Genomic DNA, 26,233 nt, shown 5'->3' on the forward strand with positions numbered 1-26,233 from the left:
CAGCAGTGTCAGATAAGATTATCTGCTCCAGTTAACCCCTCAGGGAACATGCACCAGAACAGGTGTGCTCAGAGCATCAATGATCCTGGGATTTGGCTACCAAGTCTACCATCGCCCAGTGAAGGGAAGGATGGCCTTTGAACTTCTGAAAAAATGCAATTCAATCATGCTTCAGGAAGGCAGTGTGGGAAATTCATCTCAAACAAAATGCCATACTGGAGTCTGAAGTTCCTGAGAGGCGGCTGATGTAACACTGATGCTCGGTTGTTTAAAACAGGACACGACATGGAGTTTGACATGGAGTGCAATGGAGAACTACGAGGAAAAGCAGTATTAATTCAAGGTCTGTGGGCAGACACGTTGCTTTATTGTGAATAAATTAACCTATTGTGACTGGGTCCTAAAGCTAAACTGCTTCAGTCAGTCAGATCTCAAATAACAAGCGGGAAATTCAGAGATCAGCCCCAGTGGCAGTGCATGTAGGGTAGGCAGAGGGAAAGAGCGCCCAGGGTTATAGTATCAGGTATGCGTTTACTGTGTGACATGTGACCTGTCACTGGCCTTTCTCCTGCCAACGTGAATCAGCCTCAGAGTGCAGCAGTGTTCACCCCTGACGCTCTCCTTCACACACACACGCAATCCCCCCCACCCACCCCCACACACGTTGTCAAAGACAACACAGCCGCAACATACAAACAGGCACTAGCTTACACAAATGCCAGAATATTTCATTGACCACCAACCTCAATTGTAGTCGCTATAGTGAATGCCATACACTCACCCCTGAATCGCTCAAACCAACAGCCTATACATCCACTGAACGTAGTCATGGAAAAAGATCTAGGCCAAACAAACCCAATCTCGGGTGGAAAACACGCAATGTGTCAAAATGCAACTGACATTTCCTGAGAAATATAGCCCAATCGAAATTTGCAATGTCCACTTTTGACACAGAAATCTAGTATAAAATATCAGTCAAAATAGATACACTACCTCTTGACTCCTCCGTATGCCATGTTTAACAGATTGTCCAACCTGAAATGAAGAAAGTGGAGATCAGTTGAAGCACATACTGTAGTCTGCAGAACATTGATGAAGTCGAACACATTCATTCAAGATGCCAATGCACAGATTGTCACGAGTTAAAAGCAAATTCACTCTCAGGATATCGCCGGGGAAATTACTTCCAAATAACCTTGTTTATGTTGTGTAGTATATTCACACAGATATCAGTGTAAAGGGCAAATGTGTATCATTATATGGTCAAGAAGCATGATGAAAAGGAATAAAAAGTCATTATGAACTGCAAGTGCACAAATATGCAAAAACAAAGTGAGTCACTAAGGAAGAAAAATATGGTTAAGGTATTAGGCTTACACGATAGTTAGAATTAGAATACATTAAATTCCATTAAAAGGTTGCCAAAAATCAAATGGTTAAGTCAATTTGGACAGCCCATTAACGAGCGTTTGCCTTTTATTCAAGGGCGCTTTCAAACAGTCAAGTCAATAATGACCAAAATACTCCCGAAGTTGCAAAATCCCCAAAACCCACGTTTAAATTCAACAAGATTAGATATTAGCAACAGGAGGAGTACAGCAAAGTACAAATATGGTTGAAATATTAATACCGTCAGTATTCAGAATAATTCTGGATGCTTTGATAAGTAAAACAGAGTGTTGTAATGTAACGTAGACAATAGTATTCCACTGTTAAGTGAGACAACTGAAATGCTAAGGCCCTATAAAATCGATGAGAACGGAATCACAGAATACAGACATTAAAACTGAATTCTACAATATTAAAAAATCTATTGAACTTAGTAGGAAATCAACTAAATGTATTGAATTCATTAGAAAATGTATACATTTTCCCAAGATTATGATATGAACAAAATGCATAAGTTAATCATATTTTCTTTCAACTTACTGGAGAGGCAATGGCGCGGGAATGCCCGTCTGTGTATGCGCATTTGTCTACCACTTTGTGTAGCCGTTAACGATGATGCTAATGACAACCATCTTCTGGTAGATGGAAAGGCTCTCATAAAAACTTTTTTAATTAAATGTTAACTACAAAAGTAGTCTATGCCTACCTGGCAGAAGGATATGATTATTTGCATCAATCCAGTGGTGATTGTTTTAGCAAACTCTGCAATCACTTGTGTGCTACAGAAACATCGCTAACCAAGCCAGTCTTTTGCTGGTGCACACTTGAATTAAAGGTTATCTACACCCAAAAATGTAAAATTCTAAAAGTGATGTGGTTTAAGCAATAGAACATCACAACAATGTGATGTTCTATTAAAAAAGTTAGATTTTGAGAAAACCTGAAAAACGGACAAATCTAAAAACAAAACGGAGAAAATTGAATTTGGGATAAAACTAAATGGAACGAGGTGAAACATTCCAACGGATTTTATAGCGCTCTATAATTCCTTTCACCCGTGAGGAATAAATTGATTCTATATCATTGTAGCTAGGCTATGACTTTGTTTAGGTCTAATCAGAACGTGGTAGGTAAGTGGGTATGTTTTTGGTGTGCCCCTTTACTGTACCTGAAGCGCTGTGCCTGCTGTGCAAGGGGTCCAGGGTACCTTCGATTGGGCGACTGGTACAGCTGGGAGAGTAGTGCCTGGCTGGTCTTCTGGCTGGGGTTGTTGGCAAACTTCACCATGATGGGCTCTATGGCGCCTGGCGGCTTTTGACCGTTCAGGCACTTGACGGCTTCTTCCGCTTCGATTCGCCGGTCAAACCTGATAAAACCCACTCCTCTGGAGACACCTGGGGACCAGAGTGAGACATGTAAGTGTCACATGTTTAGACAGATGCAATATCGTGACCCTGAGTGACTTGGTTAGCTACATGTCATTATAGTAAGTAAGCCCTGTCCGAGACAGACTCCTTCCCTATGGGCAGTTCTCTCTTCTGTTTCTGTAGCATGAGGCAGCATGATGTACAAGTACACCCCCTGGACAGAATACCAGTGCTTCTAAATCCTGGTCCTGGGGACACAAAGGGGTCCACATTTGTTTTTGCCCTATCACTACACCCACAAAACTAAAATATGCACCCTTTTGGGTCCCCAGGACCAGGATTAAGAAAGACAGCGCTAGTCTATCGCAAGGTCATGCTAATATACTTGGTGGAAAATAATGTGATGAGCAGCATAACTGAAACACATTTGTGGTCAAACTGAGTCACTGAAACATCAAGCATATAACTGATATTTGAAATGGAAGTCTTCCTTTTCAAAATCAGCACCACAAACCCCACAAGTCAATGATATCCCTGTAGTCAAACTACCGGGTTCAACATATTTGCAAACGGGGAAGCAGGAATAAGATTCCTTCTCGAAAAATAAGTAGCCACTTGCTCTGCAGTCACGTTCTTACATAAAAGCAACCCAAAATTGCCAAATTATACTGAATATAAATAAACACAACATGCAACAATTTCAAAGATTTTGAAGGAGGAAATCAGTCAATTGAAATAAATAATCTATGGATTTCACATGACTGGGCTGGGGCCTGGGAGGGCATAGGACCACCCACTTGGGAGGCAAGGTCCACCCACTTGGGAGCCAGGTCCAGCCAATCAGAATGAGTTCTTCCCCACAATACACCTCAGCAACCCTCCACCCCCATCAGCAGGTGAAGAAGCCGGATGTAGAGGACCTGGGCTGGCATGGTTACACGTGGTCTGTGGTTGTGAGGCCAGAGCTTGAGAGGATCTGCAGAGAAGGGGGGGGCTCCTACTCACCGGTCACCTGGTCCACCAGAATGCGCGAGGTAATGATGTGTCCGTACTGCGAAAAGAGCTGCTCCAGTTCTTTCTGAGTCATGGTTTTTGGCAAGCCACTGACGTACAAATTTGCATCTCTAATGGAGGCTGAGCTAGGACGAGCATAGGAAACCTAGAGCGAGATCAATTACGAGAGACAGGTTAGTGTCTTCCTATAAAAGCCACACACACACACCACAGTTCACACTGAAGAATATCACTATTGCCCTCACTGAGAAATGGTGGCGACATCCTCCACACACTACCAGCAGCGGAGAAGAAAGCCCCCTGTGTTTGTTATGTCTAATGAGTATAGGGCCAATTAAAAGCTCTGAATCCAATGATAAACATCCCGTTTATGCTCGCCCCTCCGAACAGGTTGCTGATTTAGACTGCTGATTTCGTTAAAATAAAATATTCTGCCACAATTATGGGGAAATCCATATTCATGAGTCTTGGTGTCTCCATGATGGCTTCTGGAATGTTCCACAAACAAGGCTGCATCTGAACAGCGGGTAGGGAGCAGAGCTAGGGTGGGAGTGACATTGTGTTTTCTGCACTGATGAAAACACATAACATTTCAGGTTCCAGGCTTAGATTCGGGAACCTCTTTTTCTAGGGCAGAGGCTTAGTAGACTTGTTTAATATACATAATATATAATATTTATTTTAGGGATCAAAATAAATGTGGGTTTTGGTGGGAGGTTTGTATTAGGGATGGGCACTGTTATTCGAATATCCGAACGGACGTTAGTATTTGATTACAGGAGTGTTAATTTTTGGAGAGAAGAAATTATAGGCCTATTTTAATAACAATGAAAATGTGTTGTCTAAATTAAAATGATCCTTGTGACATTGTTCCATACAAGGATACACCATGGTATTCGAATGTCTTACTTAATTATTTTTTTTATACCTGCATTTAACTAGGCAAGTCAGTTAAGAACAAATTCTTATTTTCAATGATGGCCTAGGAACAGTGGGTTAACTGCCTGTTCAGGGGCAGAACGACAGATTTGTACCTTGTCAGCTCAGGGATTTGAACTTGCAACCTTTCGGTTACTAGTCCAACTCTCTAACCACGAGGCTACCCTGCCTCCCCATTAATAAAATCTTATGTTATCTTCATGTTATTGTATTATAGTGTATTATAGTGCATTTGTGACCCGTTCCAGGAAGCTAGGCATATGTCACACCATTACATCACAGGAGAGGCATTTGAAAGTAAACATTTTATTTTTTGTCCAAATGTGTTTTTGGGAAGAAAAGCCTTCTGGAACATGTGAACTTTCATGTTCCTTAATAACAGACGTGTATGCCATCTGTAAATAGGAATAAATTAATTAATTACGAGCCTAGTTGGTTTAGCGGGACCCTTCCCGCTAGCCATGATTGGCTGAGAAAATGGTTGGGCTGGACATGCCGAGAGACTAGTTCGGATTGGTCTGCCATGTAGCATGCTTCGGTCAATAACAAAAGCTGCTCAGTATGTGCGCAGCTTTTTTGAACAGTTGTGGTGGACTACTTTCTGGAGGAAATCCCTTATTTAGGTAAAAACATTATTTGATCCAGACATTGTAGAGTCTTGTGATGAGGAAGAAACGGCAATCAACAGAATTGTCACGGAGGAAGTTGACAGAGTTTTGAAATTAGTGGAATTCCCGGAGATGCGGTGGGAGTCAAAAAGAGAACAGACGGCTGTGGTATAAAACACCTGTCTCCGGATTACATCTTCAAACTAAGGGCACACATGATATCCATGACAGATAGGGAGAAGCGTTTACCCATGTGCATTCAGAAAGTATTCAGACCCCTTGACTTTTTCCACATTGTTACATTACAGCCATTTTCTAAAATGGATAAAACAATCCCCCCCAATCTACACACAATGCTGGAGCATTAGTATCATAATCACAAAGCAAAAACAGTTTTTTTGAAATGTTTGCAAATGTATTATAAATAAACTGAAATGTCACTTAAGTAATCAGCCCCTTTACTCAGTACTTTGTTGAAGCAGCTTTGGCAGCAATTACAGCCTTGGGTCTTCTTGGGTATGACGCTACAAGTTTGGCACACCTGTATTAGGGGAGTTTCTCCCATTCTTCCCTACAGAAGCTGTCAGGTTGGATAGGGAGCGGCGCTGCACAGCTATTTTCAGGTCTCTCCTGAGATGATCGATCGGGTTCAAGTCCGAGGTCTGGCTGGGTCACGCAAGGACATTCAGAGACTTGTCCCAAAGCCACTCCACTCTTTGTCCATTTGGAAGGTGAACCTTCACCCCAGTCTGAGGTCCTGAGCGCTCTGTAGCAGGTTTTCATCAAGGATCTGTCTGTACTTTGCTCTGTTCATCTTTCCCTTGATCCTGACTAATAAGCGGGCTATCATGTGCTTTTTACTGAAGAGTGGCTTCTGTCTGGCCACTCTACCATAAATGGCTGATTGTTGGAGTGCTGCAGAGATGGTTGTCCTTCTGCAAGGTTCTCCCATCTCCGCAGAGGAACTCTGGAGCTCTGTCCGAGTGACTATTAGGTTCTTGGTCACCTCCCTGACCAAGGCCCTTCTCCCCTGATTGCAGAGTTTGGCCGGGCGGCCAGCTCTAGGAAGAGTCTTGGTGGTTCCAAACTTCTTCCATTTAAGAATGATGGAGGCCACTTTGTTCTTGGGGACCTTCAATGCTGCAGAATTTTTTTGGTACCCTTCCCCAGATCTGTGCCTCAATCCTGTCTCGGAAGTCTACGGACGATTCCTTTGACCTCATGGCTTAGTTTTTGCTCTGACATGCACTGTGGGACCTTATCAAGACAGACGTGTGCCTTTCCAAATCATGTGCAATCAATTGAATTTACCACAGGTGGACTCCAATCAAGTCGTAGAAACATTTCAAGGATGATCAATGGAAATAGGATGCACCTGAGCTCAATTTCGAGTCTCATAGCAAAGGGTCAGAATACTTATGTAAATAAGTTATGTTTTTTATTTTTAATACATTTGCAAGGGGACTGAATACTTTCCGAACGCACTGTATACGGTTAAGAGTCTACCTACATTTTCAGATATTATGCATTTGTAATTTTGTCAGAAAGTCGTTTTCATTGCAAGTTTAAGCGTACTGTTCGCTACCTAACTAACAGGTAGCAGCTACCTGGCTGGCTCGCTAGCTAACGTTACTTGTATGAGCTGTGTAGTAATATTAGAAAGCCATTTGCATTGCTAGCTAACATTGAACCTAGTTGGTTAGCTTAAGGTACCTGCAGATTGATGCATGGTAGTATGGGTTGTGATTACGGGTCTAAACAAAAGACTCCACTATGCAAGTAACCATTTCACTGTACCGTTTACACCTTCTGTATCCTGTGCTTGTGACAAATAAACTGATTTAATTTGATATAGTGTGTGTTTATCAGAGACTGTAATGTGAATACCATGACCTGCACCAAAGTTAAATTAGGATATAGGCCAAGGACTAGATAGTGTGTTTTTGCTACTACTTTCACCGCTTTTAGTTACTCTGTTTAGCACATGGCCTCACACATGACTCCTTAAAGAGATGGGTGGGGCTAAAGCTTAAGAGCGTGTGAACTATGCTGAATGGGTGTAGACAAAAAATTGCTCTCCAGTAGGTGTACCAAAACATTCTCATAAGTGGGCTTACAGGTTTCAAAGCAGAATTACTTTCTCATTGTTCCTCAACTGCAGTGTATGATATACCATTTTCTAGCTCTGAGTCTCTACTTTTAGCCAATGTAAAAAATACGAGTTAGCCAAAACCTACTGGAAAATAGCAGCTGTCTGCTGTTGTGGTACTTTTGCCCTCTGGATTTTCAACCCGCGTACGGTCAAATATTTCACCACCGTTTCGCGCTGATCTACAAGATTTTTATTTTCACAAAATCTCCGTTTGGGTATTGGTTAGACTACAATTAAGGGTGTGGAAATATTATGCTCTTCGTACTGTAGCCTACTCCCGACCGTCATGATGTACAGCGCCATATTTTCCATTCCATCCTAACAGTAACCCTGAGGGTTTTGTTAAAAAAATATTGGAATAGAAACACCATAATATGAATCAAATTAATTAATAAACATTTCTTAAAATAAATCCCATATCCTAAGTTATTACAAAAAAAGGTTTAAATTCTCTAGTATAGCCAATATGGAAGGCTTTCAAATGCTTCAAAGACGCACTCTGGTGGTCAAACTAGCACTAACTAGCATTAACTTTTTAGGGATAGGGGGCAGCATTTTCACTTTGGATGAATAGCATGCCCAGAGTGAACTGCCTCCTACTCTGTCCCAGATGCTAATATATGCATATTATTATTACTATTGGATAGAAAACACTCTGTAGTTTCTAAAACAGTTTGAATGATGTCTATGAGTATAACAGAACTCATATGGCAGGCAAAAACCTCAGAAAAATCCAAACAGGAAGTGGGAATTCTGAGGCTGATGGATTTTCAACTCATCGCCTATTGAAATCCCAGTGGGATATGGATCCGTTTGCGCTTCCACTAGATGTCAACAGTCTGTAAAACGTTGAATGAAGCTTCTACTGTGAAGTTGAGCCGGATGGGAGCTGTTTGAGTCAGTGGTCTGGCAGAGAGCCAGGTCTTGGTCACGCGCATTCCACATGATATCGACTTGCGTTCCATTACTTCTATAGACACAAAGGAATTCTCTGGTTGGAACGTTATTGAATATTTATGATAACAACATCCTAAAGATTGATTCTATACTTAGTTTGACAAGTTTATTCGACCTGTAATATAACTTTTTGAAGTTTTCGTCCGACGTTCGCCTGGACCTGCACGAGCGTTTGGATATGTGTACAAAACGTGCTAACAAAAGTATCTACTTGGACATAAATAATGGACATTATCGAACAAAACAACAATTTATTGTGGAACTAGGATTCCTGGGAGTGCCTTCTGATGAAGATCATCAAAGGTAAAGGAATGTTTATATTGTAATTTCTGATTTCTGTTGACTCCAACATGGCGGAGAAATGTTGTTTCTATCTGAGCACCGTCTCAGATTATTGCATGGTTTGCTTTTTCCGTAAAGTTTTTTTGAAATCTGACACAGCGGTTGTATTAAGAACAAGTGTATCTTTAATTCTATGTAAAACATGTATCTTTCATCAAAGTTTATGATGAGTATTTCTGTTATTTGATGTGGCTCTCTGCAATTTCTCCGGATATTTTGGAGCATTTCTGAACATGGCGCCAATGTAAACTGAGATTTTTGGATATAAATATGCACATTATCGAACAAAACATATATGTATTGTGTAACATGATGTCCTATGAGTGTCATCTGATGAAGATCATCAAAGGTTAGTGATTCATTTTATCTCTATTTCTGGACTCCTATCTTTGGCTGGGAAAATGGCTGTGTTTTTTGGACTTGGCGGTGATCTAACATAATCATATGTTGTGTTTTCGCTGTAAAGCATTTTTTAAATCGGACATGATGGGTAGATTAACAAGATGTGTATCTTTCATTTGCTCTATTGGACTTGTTAATGTGTGAAAGTTGCATATTTCAATTTCCCACGCTGCCTTTTCAGCGGAATGTTGTCGAGGGGTTCTGCTAGCGGAACGTGTGTCCTAGAAAGGTGAATGGTAGCAATGGCTGACAATTAAATAACGTGCCATAGAATTCTGTGGCAGCCAACAAGGTGTGCTGTAGTATGACACAACGTTTAAAGGAAGAACCACTGTATCTGTAGACCAATCATATGTTTTCTGCACACAACCTGTGAGGGTGTATTGCCTCTCCAACAATGTGCCCAACTAACGTCTCCAGTATAGTCATAAATAGATTTGTACAAAAACACATCCACGTATGAGATAGTTATCTACTCTACCTGAGGGTCCACACACACACAGGGTGAGAGTTTAGGTGTTGAGAGAGTTGTGTCCGAATACCCATACTTGCTTCCTAAATAGTAGGTCGTATGAGTATGCGGAAAAAAATATGTTTAATAGTATGCAACATTTCGATTATACTTTAAATGACTTGATGTCATACTCTTTTCGACTTTGACAACAGCTGATCAATTAGAAATGGCGTTGCCGAAATCAACAAATAACGGGAAACAACGCAATCGCGCATGACACTTTCTCAATATGCAAAACTAGAGTATGGTTTAAAACGCCAGGAGGTTAAACTTGGGGGATAAAGCAACAACAACAAATCCCGTTACTTAAATTTAAGTAGATCTTAGATCGATTGTCTGGGGCCAAGTTAACCTCCCCTTTCATGTAAGAAAGCCATGAGCATCATGCTTTTAGGGAAAGAGGATAATTTTGTCCATGTATTAAACTGCGAGTTTGACCAATTCCAGTCCTCTCTGGGATAATTTGTATGTAGAAGGACTGAGAATCTCAGTTCTGGTGACTTTAAAATGATATTCTACTCCTGAAAAAATTATGCTGACACCATCTAAAATATAATTCCAGAAATGGGCTCAATAACATGGGTAAAAATGTTACAATTATAGTATAAATATAATTTTATTATTCACTCCGTTTTTATTGTATTATTCCATTACAAATACAGTGGTTCCTCAATTAAAAGTTTTGACATTATGCCGCGTGATGTAGAGGTATTTTGTAGTTTAGTACGTTACCCCGCGTCACTGCTTCATTTCTCCAGACCACAGCAAGGGGGAGTTAGAGCACTGATTATGCTTTTGGGTCCCAAGGCAATAATGTGTCTCTACCTGAATGAATGCTGTCAATGAATGGGCGATATAAACCACATATAACATTCCTGACCTAATTGCTGCTACGACTTTATACATGTTAATTGGTTAATTAAATGAATTTGAGTGGGCAGACTATGAATTCTGATTCGATGTTGGTGATTGAGATCTATATGAATCTCAATTAGAGTGTAAGTAATTGCTCATCTCCTCTGATCCAGCATGCACACCCAGAAAAATAATTTCATAGTATTTGTTGGTGGGTGGTTGTCTACTTTGTCAGAATCTGAATGCTGTACCACTCGGGACTGTAATCAGTATTACTTAATCGAAATGTCGTGTTACACTAAGGCAGTTTTATTCTAAGTGAAATCTAAAATGTTTCATGTTAGTTCATCGTCCATGATATGTCTTAAATCATTTATGTGTTTTGACTGATTATTCAAGTACAGTTCAAGTGATCGTCTTGCGTAAAAAAAACAAGTTGATGGCGCAACGCTGCATTTGGTTCAGTCCTTGGCACATACACATACAGTGCCTTCGGAAAGTATTCAGACCCCTTGACTCTTTCCACCTTTTGTTATGTTACAGCCGTACCCTAAAATTGATTAAATAAATTTAAAAAACTCAGCAATCTATACACAATACCCCATAACGACAAAGCAAAAACAGTTTTTTTAATTAACAGAAATATGTTATTTGCATCAGTTTCCAGACCCTTTGCTATGAGACTCAAAGTTGAGCTCAGGTGCATCCTGTTTCCATTGATCATCCTTGAGATGTTTCTACAACTTGATTGGAGTCCACCTGTGGTACATTTAATTGCACATGATTTGGACATGGCAAACAACTGTCCCACAGTTTACAGTGCATGTCAAAGCAAAAACCAAGCCATGAGGTCGAAGGAATTGTCTGTAGAGCTCCGAGACAGGAATGTGTCGAGGCACAAATCTAGCGAAAGGAACCAAAAAATGTCTGCAGCATTGAAGGTTGCCAAGAACACATTAGCTTCCATCATTCTTAAATGGAAAAAGTTTGGAACCACCAAGACTCATCCTAGAGCTGGCCACCCGGCCAAACTGAACAATCAGGGAAGAAGGGCCTTGGTCAGGGAGGTGACCAAGAACCCAATGGTCACTCTTACAGAGCTCTAGTTCCTCTGTAGAGATGGGAGAACCTTCCAGAAGGACAACCATCTCTGCAGCACTCCACCAATCAGGCCTTTATGGTAGAGTTGCCAGATGGAAGCCACTCCTAAGGTAAAGGCACATGACAGCCCGCTTGGAGTTTGCCAAAAGGCACCTAAAGACTCTCAGACCATGAGAAACAAGGTTCTCTGGTCTGATGAAACCAAGATTGAACTCTTTGGCCTGAATGGCAAGCCTCAAATCTGGAGGAAAGCTGGCACCATCCCTACGGTGAAGCATGGTGGTGGCAACATCAGCTGTGGGGGTGTTTTTTTAGCGGCAGGGACTCAGAGACTAGTCAGGATTGAGGCAAAAATGAACGGAGCAAGGTGCAGAGAGTTCCTTGATGAAAACCTGCTCCAGAGCGCTCAGATCTTCAGACTGGAGCGAAGGTTCACCTTCCAAATGGACAAGAACCTGTGCACACAGCCAAGACAACACACGAGTGGGCTTTGGGACAAGTCTATGAATGTCCTTGATTGGCACAGCCAGAGCCCGGAGTTGAACCCGATCGAACATCTCTGGAGAGACCTGTGCAGCAACGCTCCCCATCCAACCTGACAAAGCTTGAGAGGATCTGCAGAAAATAATGGGAGAAACTCCCCAAATACAGGTGTGCCAAGCTTATAGCGTCATACTCAAGGCTGTAATCGCTGCCAAAGGTGCTTCAGCAAAGTACTAAGTAAAGGGTCTGAATGTAAGTGTATTTTTTATAAAACCTGTTTTTGTTTTGTCATTATGGGGTATTGTGTGTAGATTGATGAAGGGAAATAACAATTTAATTCATTTTAGAAAAAGGTTCTAACATAACGAAATGTGTAAAAAGTCAAGGGGTCTGAATACTTTCTGAAGGCACTGTACAAACGACAACTACATCACACCTAACCAGACCCACCTGCTCACAACCCCATCTCCAGCGCCCGCATCACTCCCTGCCACATGGCCTCAAACTGCACCATTTTGTTTCTCTCAGTCACCCACATACTTATAAAACATTTGGATAATAAAGCACTTAAAGGCTGACATTGGTTGATTTTCAGTTTTTAATTATACACTTTTTCAAGATGATTGACAACAAAAGTACCATGCAACCCATAGGGTAATCTCACTGCACCCTTATGTGACATGTCTTCAAATATGCAGACAGACGGATTAAAAGTTTACTTCCATTGTAATTCTTCTGACAGTCAAATTTCTAACTCCACCCATAACTTTGATATTATAACTTTCCCATGCCATGAATCATTATAACCCAATTAAACATGTACCTGGTTATCTAATTTAATTTACTGTGGGCCTAATACCTATGGGTTTAACCTTCTGAATGAATGATATTGAAGATAGAAGCCACCTCTTAATGAGTTCCGAGAGCCGATCCGTTACCCAACAAAATAATAATTTATTTAGCGTAATTATTTTATGAGTAGAGACAGTAGGCTCTTATTCCTCTTTTCCGGAATAATTTAATTTGTCTGCATGTCTATTCAACATTTGGCTAAAAATAAACTATGCCATGAATTAAGAACGATATACAGTGGGGAGAACAAGTATTTGATACACTGCCGATTTTGCAGGTTTTCCTACTTACAAAGCATGTAGAGGTCTGTCATTTTTATCATAGGTACACTTCAACTGTGAGAGACGGAATCTAAAACAAAAATCCAGAAAATCACATTGTATGATTTTTAAGTAATTAATTTGCATTTTATTGCATGACATAAGTATTTGATCACCTACCAACCAGTAAGAATTCCGGCTCTCACAGACCTGTTAGTTTTTCTTTAAGAAGCCCTCCTGTTCTCCACTCATTACCTGTATTAACTGCATCTGTTTGAACTCGTTACCTGTATAAAAGACACCTGTCCACACACTCAATCAAACAGACTCCAACCTCTCCACAATGGCCAAGACCAGAGAGCTGTGTAAGGACATCAGGGATAAAATTGTAGACCTGTACAAGGCTGGGATGGGCTACAGGACAATAGCCAAGCAGCTTGGTGAGAAGGCAACAACTGTTGGCACAATTATTAGAAAATGGAAGAAGTTCAAGATGACGGTCAATCACCCTCGGTCTGGGGCTCCATGCAAGATCTCACCTCGTGGGGCATCAATGATCATGAGGAAGGTGAGGGATCAGCCCAGAACTACACGGCAGGACCTGGTCAATGACCTGAAGAGAGCTGGGACCACAGTCTCAAAGAAAACCATTAGTAACACACTACGCCGTCATGGATTAAAATCCTGCAGCGCACGCAAGGTCCCCCTGCTCAAGCCAGCGCATGTCCAGGCCCGTCTGAAGTTTGCCAATGACCATCTGGATGATCCAGAGGAGGAATGGGAGAAGGTCATGTGGTCTGATGAGACAGAAATAGAGCTTTTTGCTCTAAACTCCACTCGCCGTGTTTGGAGGAATAGAAGGATGAGTACAACCCCAAGAACACCATCCCAACCGTGAAGCATGGAGGTGGAAACATCATTCTTTGGGGATGCTTTTCTGCAAAGGGGACAGGACGACTGCACCGTATTGAGGGGAGGATGGATGGGGCCATGTATCGCGAAATCTTGACCAACAACCTCCTTCCCTCAGTAAGAGCATTGAAGATGGGTCGTGGCTGGGTCTTCCAGCATGACAACGACCCGAAACACACAGCCAGGGCAACTAAGGAGTGGCTCCGTAAGAAGCATCTCAAGGTCCTGGAGTGGCCTAGCCAGTCTCCAGACCTGAACCCAATAGAAAATCTTTGGAGGGAGCCGAAAGTCCGTATTGCCCAGCGACAGCCCCGAAACCTGAAGGATCTGGAGAAGGTCTGTATGGAGGAGTGGGCCAAAATCCCTGCTGCAGTGTGTGCAAACCTGGTCAAGAACTACAGGAAACGTATGATCTCTGTAATTGCAAACTAAGGTTTCTGTACCAAATATTCAGTTCTGCTTTTCTGATGTATCAAATACTTATGTCATGCAATAAAATGCAAATTAATTACTTAAAAATCATACAATGTGATTTTCTGGATTTTTGTTTTAGATTCCGTCTCTCACAGTTGAAGTGTACCTATGATAAAAATTACAGACCTCTACATGCTTTGTAAGTAGGAAAACCTGCAAAATTGTCAGTGTATCAAATACTTGTTCTCCCCACTGTATATATTTATTTTTTATTTTTCACAACGCAATGCGGCACATTGACAACTCAAATCGCTTTAAAGAGCCTTCTAATATTAGAGAACAAATCATCTCTGGATTTCTTCAAATTGCTGTGCAGGAAAAGGATGTCATCCACCGTGCCTGGTCGCAGGCTTGCAACTGGGTTCTCTCGGAAACCACACATCCATCTGTAGGTGAAGCTTTATCCTTTGGATCCACACAATTACCAGGTGGACAGTAGGCCTCTTGAAGCTGCAGAGGAAATCAACAAGACCCTCAAGTATTCTTTCACAATCGCTGGCCTTATTTTAACCTCTCTTGGGTAGGGGGCAGTATTTTGAATTTTGGATGAATGAGGTGCCCAATGTAAACTGCCTGTTACTCAGGCCCAGAAGCTAGGATATGCATATGCATATCTATATATGGTAGTATTGGATAGAAGACACTCTAAAGTTTCCAAAACGGTTAAAATAATGTCTGTGAGTATAACAGAACTGATATGGCAGGCAAAAACCTGAGGAAAATCCATCCAGGAAGTGGGATATTTTTTGATGTGGGTACTTTTCTATTGAATGCCTACACAGTATGTTGGGTTTAGGGCCCAGATTGCAGTTCCTATGGCTTCCACTAGATGTGAACAGTCTTTAGACATTGTTTCAGGCTTGTATTCTGAAAAATTAGGAAGAATGAGACCATTTTGTAAGTGGCATGCAGAATGAACCAGAGCTGTTTTGCGCACGTGACCGATTGAGCGCCGTTCGTTGTTTTTCCTTTCTATTGAAGACGCTATTGTCCGGTTGAAATATTATCGATTATTTAGACAATAGACAACCTGAGGATTAATTATAAGCATCGTTTGACATGTTTCGACGAACTTTACCGGTACTGTTAGGATGTATTCATCCTCATGTCGTGACCGCCTTTGAGCCAGTTGATTACTGAACAAAACGTGCCCAAAAAAATGAGTTTTTGGGACATAAAGAGGGACTTTATCGAACAAAATTAAGATTTATTGTGTAACAGGGCCTCTTGTGAGTGCAAACATATGAAGATCAACAAAGGTAAGTGATTAATTTTATCGCCATTTCTGACTTTTGTAATTCCTTTACTTGGTTGTAAAATGTTTGTATGCTTTTGTAAGCGGGGCGTTGTCCTCAGATAATCTCATGGTATGCTTTCGCCATAAAGCCTTTTTGAAATCTGACACAGCGGCTGGATTAACAAGAAGTTCATCTTTAAGCCGATGTATAACACTTCTATTTTTATGAATTTTTAATTAGACTATTTCTGTATTTTGAATTTGGCGCTCTGCAATTTCACCGGATGTTGGCCAGGTGGGACGCTAGCGGTTTTTAACTGCAGTTTTCAGCTGCACTGTCCCACTTCGTGGTGGACAACAGCCACTCTTAGTTTATGTAGTGTTCTGTAAGGCACAAGCATCCTATTTTTCTAAAATAATGGCGCCATTACATTTACCCAGGTTCTCTCAACTCTGGGACCACCCGCCAGCTGAACTTTTTTGTTGTTGCTCAATTCAGGACTCATGTGAGATAGGAGAGAGACTGACTGAAACATTTACACCTCCATTAATTAACAAAAGGATAGTCTAATAGCTTTGCTAGGTGTGAATAATCCCCCAATTTGTGTCATAGTTTAGACTTTCGATAGATGCTGCGGTCAGTCAGTTGAGTCTTATTGTAAAGTGTAGCCTAATGCCCAAAAAAGGACAACTGAGCAAGAGGGCAAGTACATTAAAGTGTCTAGTTTGAGAAACAAGTCCTCAACTGTCAGCTTCATTAAATAGTACCCGCAAAACACCAGTCTCAAAGTCAACAGTGAAGAGGCGACAGAGTTCCTCTGTCCAGTGTCTGTGTTCTCTTGCCCATCTTAATCTTTTCTTTTTATTGGCCAGACTGAGATATGGCTTTTTCTTTGCAACTCTGCCTAGAAGGCCAGCATCCCGGCCAGCATCCCTCTTCACTGTTGACGTTGAGACTGGTGTTTTGCGGGTACTATTTAATGAAGCTGCCAGTTGAGGACGTGTAAGGCGTCTTTCTCAAACTAGACACTAATGTACTTGTCCTCTTGCCCAGTTGTGCACCGGGGCCTCTCACTCTTTCTATTCTGGTTAGAGCCAGTTTGCACGAGATCTTCAGATTCTCTGAAATGTCTCGCATAGAATAGCCTTCATTTCTATGAACAAGAATAAACTGACAAGTTTCAGAAGAAAGTCTTTGTTTTTGGCCATTTTGGGCCTGTAATCGAACCCACAAATGCTGATGCTCCAGATACTCAACTAGTCTAAGGCCAGTTTTATTGCTTCTTTAATCAAAACAACAGTTTTCAGCTGTGCTAACATAATTGCAGAAGGGTTTTCTGGTGATCAATTAGCCTTTTAAAATTATAAACTTGGATTAGCAAAGAACGTGCCATTGGAACACAAGAGTGATGGTTGCTGATAATGGGCCTCTGTTTGCCTATACAGATATTCCATAAAAAAATCAGCTGTTTCCATCATTTACAATGTTTACACTGTATTTCTGATCAATTTGATGTTATTTTAAATGGACCAAAAAAATAGATTTTCTTTCAAAAACAAGGACATTTCTAAGTGACCCCAAACTTTTGAATGGTAGTGTACATAGATACATACATACACTTAGGTTGGAGTCATTAAAATTCGTTTTTCAACCACTCCACAAATGTCTTGTTAACAAACTATAGTTTTGGCAAGTCAGTTAGGACATCTACTTTGTGCATGACACAAGTCATTTTTCCAACAATTGTTTACGGACAGATTATTTGACTTATTCGCTGTATCACAATTCTAGTGGGTCAGAAGTTTACATACGCTAAGTTGACTGTGCTTTTAAACAGCTTGGAAAATTCCAGAAAATTATGTTATGGCTTTAGAAGCTTCTGATAGGCTAATTGACATAATTTGAGTCAATTGGAGGTGTACCTGTGGATGTATTTCAAGGCCTACCTTCAAACTCAGTGCCGCTTTGCTTGACATCATGGGAAAATCAAAAGAAATCAGATAAGACCCCAGAGAAAAAGTAGACTTGTAGACCTCCACAAGTCTGGTTCATCCTTGGGAGCAGTTTCCAAATGCCTCTAGGTACGAGGTTCATCTGTACAAACAATAGTACACAAGTATAAACACCATGGGACCACGCAGCCGTCAGACCTCTCAGGAAGGAGACAGTCCTAGAGATGAATGTACTCAAATCAATCCCAGAACAACAGCAAAGGACGTTGTAAAGATGCTGGAGGAAACAGGTACAAAAGTATCTATATCCACAGTAAAACAAGTCCAATACTGACAAAACCTGAAAGGCCACTCAGCAACGAAGAAGTCACTGCTCCAAAACCGCCATAAAAAACCCAGACTACGGTTTGCAACTGCACATGGGGACAAAGATCGTACTTTTTGGAGAAATGTCCTCTGGTCTAATGAAACAAAAATAGAACTGTTTGGCCATAATGACCATCGTTATGTTTGGAGGAAAAAGGGGGTGGCTTGCAAGCCGAAGAACACAATCCCAACTGTGAAGCACGGGGGTAGCAGCATCATGCTGTCGGGGTGCTTTGCTGCAGGAGAGACTGTTGCACCCCACAAAATACATGGAATCATGAGGAAGGAAAATTATGTGGATATATTGAAGCAACATCTCAAGACATCAGTCAGGAAGTTAAAGCTTGGTCGCAAACGGGTCTTCCAAATGGACATTGACCCCAAGCATACTTCCAAAGTTGTGGCAAAATGGCTTAAGGAAAACAAAGTCAAGGTATTGGAGTGGCCATCACAAAGCCCTGACCTCCCTCCTATTGAAAATCTGTGGGCAGAACTGAAAAAGTGTGTGCGAGCAAGGAGGCCTACAAACCTGACTCAGTTACACCAGCTCTGTCAGGAGGAATGGGCCAAAATTCACCCAACTTATTGTGGGAAGCTTGTGGAAGGCTACCCGAAACGTTTGACCCAAGTTAAACAATTTAAAGGCAATGCTACCAAATACTAATTGAGTGTATGTAAACTTCTGACCCACTGGGAATGTGATGAAAGAAATAAAAGCTGAAATAAATCACTCTCTACTATTATTCTGAAATTTCGCAATCTTAAAATGAAGTGGTGATCTAACTGACAGGGATTTGGACAGGGATTTGTTACTAGGATTAAATGTCAGGAATTGTGAAACTGAGTTTAAATGTATTTGGCTAAGGTATATGTAAACTTCCGACTTCAACTGTACATACATACGTAGTACCAGTCAAAAGTTGACAATTACTTATTCAAGGGATTTGTTTATTTTCACTATTTTCTACATTGTAGGATAAAAGTGAAGACATCGGAACTTTGAAATAACATATGGAATCATGTAGTAACCAAAAAAGTGTTATACAAATCAAAATATATTTCATATTTGAGATTCTTCAAATAGCCACCCTTTGCCTTGACAGCTTTGCACACTCTTGGCATTCTCTCAACCAACTTACTGGGGTAGTCACCTGGAATGCACGACTTCACAGGTGAGACGTTTGAACTTTAAAAAAAAATGTATTATCAAAATGCGTGCAGAAATGCCTTCTCGACCATAAGAACAGTCATGTGCCTTAATAAAAATGTTGTGCCATCTGTAAATACAAATACATCTGTTAAATTACGAGCCTGGTTGGTTTAGCCAAAGAAAAAGTCAGGAACCTTCCCGCTAGCCATGATTGGCTGAGATAATGAGTGGTCTGAACATGCCGAGAGATGAGTTTCAGACTGGTCTGCGGTGTAGCATCTTGTGTCTATAAAGTGAGCTTCTCATTATGCGTAGATAATTCTTTCTGTGGCAGTTTGTTCGAAAGATATAACGTTAGCCATAGAGAACTGCAAATATGTTGCTACTGTTCAATAACAGTTGCCCTGAATGTATCAGGCACTATCGACAAAGGTCAGTGGGAAAAAGTTGTGATGGACTACTTCTGGAGGACAATTGTGCCATGCTGACTCTGACTTTGAAAATTAATCAGACGACGAGGACATTGTAGATTAATTTATGTGTATGAAGTGTGTGTAACGTTTGTGATGTTTTCTCAGAATGTAATTTCGCATTGCTAGTTATAGCCTAATGTTAGCTAGCTAACTAGCTAACATTGAATCTATTTGGTTAACTTTTGTCATAGCTATGACAATCGGTTTGTATTGCGAGAAACGTTACATTATGGATTGGGATTATAGTTAATTGTTTAGCTAACATTACATGTCTAAACAAAAGACCAAGTTAAAGCTTGCTGTTAGCTAGCTAACATTAGCTGAAGTTAGATGGCTGGCTTGCTAGCTAACATTAACTTATGTGTATGAAGTGTGTGTAACGTCAGTGATGTTTTCTCAGAATGCCATTTCGCATTGCTAGTTATAGCCTAATGTTAAGTAGCTAACAAACTATTTTGTTAACTTTAGATTGCTATGACATACAAGGATAATGGTCTAATGTCTCCCATCAAGAAGAGAGCTAGCCCAAGCAAGCACAGGTTACACCTGAAGCATGAGGACTTGCAGCGAGTGGTGAACTTCATCAACAACTACGCAGAGGATAATGAAATATTATTACCAGGACGCCACACAGGACACAAACACTTTGGTGGAAAGCTGCTGCCATCCCATGTGACAAAAGCAGCAGTGGCATCTCTACAAGGAATTGATGACAACACTTGTATGTAAATCATAAATAACACATTTTGATTATAGACACGTTTTGATTAGACAAATGTATATTTTTGAGAAGATCAGGGAGTTTTGTGACGAAGAGGCTATGGACATCACATGCCCTGCACCAAAGTCAAGGACAGGACAGAAACAGGCTCTCCAAATATAGATTCCCTTGCTCATGCGTGGTTTGGACAGACAAGTCATCAGCACTATCTGCAGTGCCTCCATTAAAATGACTCTCTCCTAACACACGTTGCTGCTACTATTTTTTTTATATCCTTCTGCTCAGCCACTTTACCCCTGATTGTATGCATATAACTACCTCGTCTATCACTATTGTTATTGATATTGTTTGTGTACTGTATATTATATTATTTACATTGACACTATCTCTTTTTGATATTGCTACTATGCAAGTAACCATTTGCCTGTACCGTTTACACCTTCTGTAGAGAACCATCCACTTAGCAAGACTTATTGAGCAAAATATTGATATATAAAATGAATATTGATATGTGTAGTCGTCACATGATTTTGTGACATACCACAACAATATCATGTGACCGTATCAAGTGTCCACCACATAAATATATGGCACATGCATCTGTTTATGTACTATACATGTGCACCTCACTCAGGTTTCAACTCCGGTTGCATGACCTTAGCTATTGTATGGAATACTGTGTGATAAGTGCATGTGTAACAATATATAAAGTATGCTAATGTACTGGTGTGCAGGCATTTGGGCAATGGTGTAAAGTACTTCAGTAAAAATACTTTAAAGTACTACTTTTTCTTCACTACATTCCAAAATAAAATAATGTATTTTGTACCCCATATATTTTCCCTGACACACAAAAGTACTCGTTACATTTTGACAGAATTTTTTCCCAATTCACACACTTATCAAGAGAACATCCCTGGTCATCCCTACTGCATTTGAGCTTGCAGACTCACTAAACACAAATGCTTCTTTTGTAAATTATGTCTGAGTGTTGGAGTGTGCCCCTGGCTATCCATCAATAAAAATCTAAAAAAATTGGTTTAATATAAGGAATTTAAAATTACTTATTCTTTTGATACTTAAGTACATTTTAAAAAATTCCATTCAAAAGTGAGTTTACAAGTTTATCAACTGAAAGCAGAATTACTTTCCCATTGTTCCTGAAAAATGTTGTGTATGATGTACCATTTTTTTTAGCTCTGAGTCTACTTTTTACCAATGTAATTTTTTTTTTTTTTTACAATTGTTCTACATATGACCAATTTGAGGCGGCCAGTCACATTTCATTTTCAATAAATTTGCTAAAATGTCAAAAAACCTGTTTTCACTTTGTCATGACGGGGTATTGTGTGTCGTTAGATGAGACAAAATATAAACCATTTTGAATAGAGGCTTTAACAACAAAATGTGGAATAAGTGAAGGGATATGAATACTTTCTGAAAGCATTGTAGATGGGCTATATGGGCTAAGGTCAAATGTGATAGTCTGCCTAACTAGCCTGAGTAGGCCTATAACTCCATTCATATTCTATTCAGAGTTTAAAGAAATTAATCAAATTGGACATTTCTAATTCTGAAATATTCACCAGCACTCGGCCCCGCCCCACTGTCACGGTTCATGAGTCCACTGCCTCACTCTCTTTTTTTTCTCTCTCTCTCTCTCTCTTTTTTTCTCTCTCTCTCTCTCTCTCTCTCTCTCTCTCTCTCTCTCTCTCTCTCTCTCTCTCTCTCTCTCTCTCTCTCTCTCTCTCTCTCTCTCTCTCTCTCTCTCTCTCTCTCTCTCTCTCTCTCTCTCTCTCTCTCTCTCTCTCTCTCTCTCTCTCTCTCTCTCTCTCTCTCTCTCTCTCTCTCTCTCTCTCTCTCAATCTTGGCCTGATTGTCTGCGCCAGCTGGAATTAATTATCTTCCCCTTTATATGTTCTGTAACCTGTGTTTCTTGTTGTCAGATCGTTGTTTCTTCCCTGAGGTTGTGTCGTGTGTCTGTGCTCATTCTCTCGCCGCCCTTGTGTGGATTCTGCTGTGCTCCTTCCTACCCAGCCGGACACACTCCCTTGGATTTCTCAGCACGCTATCATCAGAGGATGCGCCCTAGGCCCTGGGTTGGATTCCGTCTGAGTATATTCTGTCTGTCCTGTTGATGCTGTAAACTGTTTCATTAAACCATCGTTGCTTGCATCTTGCATCCGCCTCTGTATTGTGACAGAACGATCTGAGCAGACCATGGATGCAGCGAGTTCAACGAGTCTGACCGAATTCATTTCCCGCAGTATCACGAGAATGGATCAACAAGAGGAGAACATCTCCAGCACAGGTCGGGCAGTACAAGCCATGGCGACGCAGGTATCCCAGCTGACCCAACAATTACAACATCTGAGGGGTCTCGCTGCGCCACCTACACCGGCAGTTCCACACGCCCCGCCAGAGCTGGATTCTCAGCTAGAGCCACGGCTACCGACACCAGAGGGTTATTCAGGTGATCCGTACTATTGTAGAGCTTTTCTTACGAGATGTTCCATGCATTTCTCGTTGCAGCCACGGACCTTCAACCAGGAACAGTCTAAGGTAGCATTCGTACTCACACTGCTATCCGGCAAAGCGGCTCTTTGGGGAACGGCGGTGTGGGCGAACCAGGACCCATGCTGCACCTCTTTCCAGACACTCTCTGAGGAGATGAGAAGAGTCTTCGATCGGGCCGTGGCGGGTAGGGAGGCGGCCAGACTACTCGCTGACCTTCGCCAAGGAGACCGTTCAGTATCGGATTATTCCATTCAATTCCGCACTCTGGCTGCAGGGTGTCAGTGGAACGAGGAGGCGCAGTGGGACATGTTCCTGCATGGGCTGGAGGACCGGGTTCAGAAGGAGATTTATGTTCTGGATCTTCCCAGGAGTTTAAATGGACTAGTGGAATTAGCCTTGAGGGTCGACGCTCGTCTGAGTCGTATTGGCCGCCGAGCATGCCCTAACAGACCGTATAACAACACGGAGGACTGGCATGCCAGCGGCGGGAACACGGCCAGTTCAGACTTCGCTCACGAACTCATGCAGCGGGGAAGAGCTCGCCTCTCTCGGGAGGAGAGGGAGAGGCGGAGATCCCAAGGACTCTGTCTCTACTGTGGTAGAGCGGACCACTTTATCCACTCCTGCCCGGTAAAAGATCAAGCCCGGTAGTAAGTATGAGGCTACTATCGGGTGGTGTCACCATAGAGAAGACCTCATCATCCACCCTCCTCCCGGTAAGACTAAGATGGGCCACCCACACGCACGACACCCAAGCCTTACTGGACTCAGGAGCAGAGGGTAATTTCATGGACTTCAAGCTCGCTCACAAGCTCCAGATTCCTATCACCTCACTCACGCACAAGATATCCGTCAACGCTCTCAATGGTCAAGAACTCCCCAACATTTCTCACACCACTGAACCTATCACACTCATCACTTCCGGCAATCACACTGAGACATTATCATTTCTACTCATGGACTCACCTCTGGCACCATTAGTTCTCGGCCACCCTTGGCTCACCCAACACAACCCCAGAGTTGACTGGGGTCAGAACTCTATATCCATGTGGAGTAACAAGTGTCTTGAGTCCTGTTTAGTGTCGGCTTGTTCATCTGTCTCTGATTCTGTGTTTCTAGAGGAGGCAGTGGATTTGTCTAACGTGCCCGTTGAATACCTCGACCTGAAGGAGGTGTTCAGTAAGTCCCGTGCTGCTTCTCTTCCTCCGCATCGTCCCTATGACTGTGCAATAGAATTATTGCCAGGTGAGTCTCCGCCTAAGGGTAAGTTATATTCTCTCTCTGTTCCTGAGAGGGAGGCTATGGAGAGATACATCTCTGATTCTCTGGCATCTGGATTCATTCGTCCTTCCTCTTCTCCAGCGGGGGCGGGGTTCTTCTTTGTGGGGAAGAAGGACGGATCTCTGCGTCCTTGCATTGATTACCGTGGGTTGAATAACATCACAGTGAAGAATACCTATCCCTTACCGTTGATGTCCTCAGCCTTTGAAAGGTTACAGGGAGCATCTGTGTTCACTAAGTTGGATTTACGTAATGCTTATCATTTGGTTCGCATAAGGAGGGGGGACGAATGGAAAACAGCGTTTAACACCCCCAGAGGGCATTTCGAATATTTGGTCATGCCTTTCGGGCTATCCAACTCCCCAGCGGTTTTCCAGGCACTCGTCAATGACGTGCTGAGAGATATGATTGATCAGTTCATATATGTTTACCTGGATGACATACTGATTTTTTCTTCTTCTCTCCAGGAACATGGTCAGCACGTCAGACGAGTGCTCCAGAGGTTGTTGGAGAATGGACTTTTTGTCAAGGCGGAGAAATGCATTTTTCATGCACAATCCGTTCCATTCCTAGGTTACATCGTCTCGACTGAAGGTATTCGCATGGATCCTGACAAGATTAAGGCTGTGGTGGAGTGGCCAAGCCCAGAATCCCGTAAGGCCCTACAGAGGTTTCTGGGATTCGCCAATTTCTACCGGCGTTTTGTTCGCAACTTTAGCCAGATAGTCGCTTCCCTTACCGCCTTAACCTCCCCCAGAGTGACGTTCAGGTGGACCGATACAGCCGAGGCTGCATTCGTCAAACTCAAGAGCCGCTTTGTTTCGGCCCCCATCCTCATAGCTCCCGATCCCTCGCGTCAGTTCGTGGTGGAGGTGGACGCTTCAGAGGTGGGGGTAGGTGCGGTACTTTCCCAACGTGCCGCTTCTGACAACAAGATGCACCCTTGCGCGTTCCTTTCCCATCGGTTATCACCTGCGGAACGCAACTACGACATTGGCAACAGAGAGTTGTTGGCAGTAAAGTTAGCATTGGAGGAGTGGCGCCATTGGTTAGAGGGTTCGGGGGTACCTTTTATAGTTTGGACCGATCACAAGAATTTGGAATATATCAGAACAGCCAAGAGACTCAACTCCAGGCAGGCGCGGTGGGCACTCTTTTTCGGACGTTTTGAATTCTCTCTCTCGTATCGCCCGGGTTCCAAGAACGTCAAACCCGATTCCCTTTCTCGCATTTTTGACCATTCCGAACACCCATCCACTCCCGAGTGCATCCTACCCAGGACCTTAGTGGTCTCCACACTTATATGGGAGGTTGAATCGAGGGTCAGAACGGCCTTAGAAGGGGTAACGCCTCCGCCCGGTTGTCCGCCTAATCGGTTGTTTGTGCCGGAGGGGTGTCGGTCCGATGTTATTCGGTGGGGGCATTGCTCCAACGTAGCGTGTCATCCAGGAGTCAGCCGTACTAGCTTTTTAGTGAACCAACGCTTTTGGTGGCCGCTGATGGCTCGTGACATTCACAGTTTTGTCTTGGCTTGCTCGGTTTGTGCCACTGGGAAGAGTTCTAATCGACCCCCAGATGGGTTACTCCAACCGCTGTCGGTCCCTTCGAGACCCTGGTCCCACATCGCGCTAGATTTTGTTACCGGTCTCCCGCCCTCCCAGGGCAGGACGGTTGTTTTAACCGTGGTGGACCGGTTCTCGAAGGCGGCTCATTTTATTCCCTTGCCTAAATTACCATCTGCCAAGGAAACAGCGGTAACGGTCGTGGATCATGTCTTTCGCTTACATGGCCTGCCGATGGACGTAGTTTCTGACCGGGGGCCCCAATTTGTGTCCAAGTTTTGGCAGGAGTTTTGTAGGTTACTGGGAGCGAGTGTCAGTCTTTCTTCAGGGTTTCATCCCCAGAGCAACGGTC

The 26,233-nt window shown here is 42.2% G+C and overlaps 1 protein-coding gene across 2 annotated transcripts in view; it reads right to left on the bottom strand.

Annotated features, from left to right (window-relative positions):
* Positions 1 to 26,233, bottom strand: part of LOC139560967 (ELAV-like protein 2) — a 109,297-nt gene that overhangs the window by 9,739 nt on the left and 73,325 nt on the right. For both annotated transcript variants that reach the window (XM_071377724.1, XM_071377725.1), the window contains 3 exons: positions 3,762 to 3,915; positions 2,558 to 2,783; positions 994 to 1,035 (listed from right to left, as the gene is read on the bottom strand). In XM_071377724.1, the coding sequence (XP_071233825.1) occupies positions 994 to 1,035; positions 2,558 to 2,783; positions 3,762 to 3,915 (422 nt within the window). The remainder of the gene's footprint in view (positions 1 to 993; positions 1,036 to 2,557; positions 2,784 to 3,761; positions 3,916 to 26,233) is intronic.

This window comes from Salvelinus alpinus, chromosome 31, assembly GCF_045679555.1.
Source record: "Salvelinus alpinus chromosome 31, SLU_Salpinus.1, whole genome shotgun sequence".
Classification (NCBI taxonomy): Eukaryota; Metazoa; Chordata; class Actinopteri; order Salmoniformes; family Salmonidae; genus Salvelinus; species Salvelinus alpinus.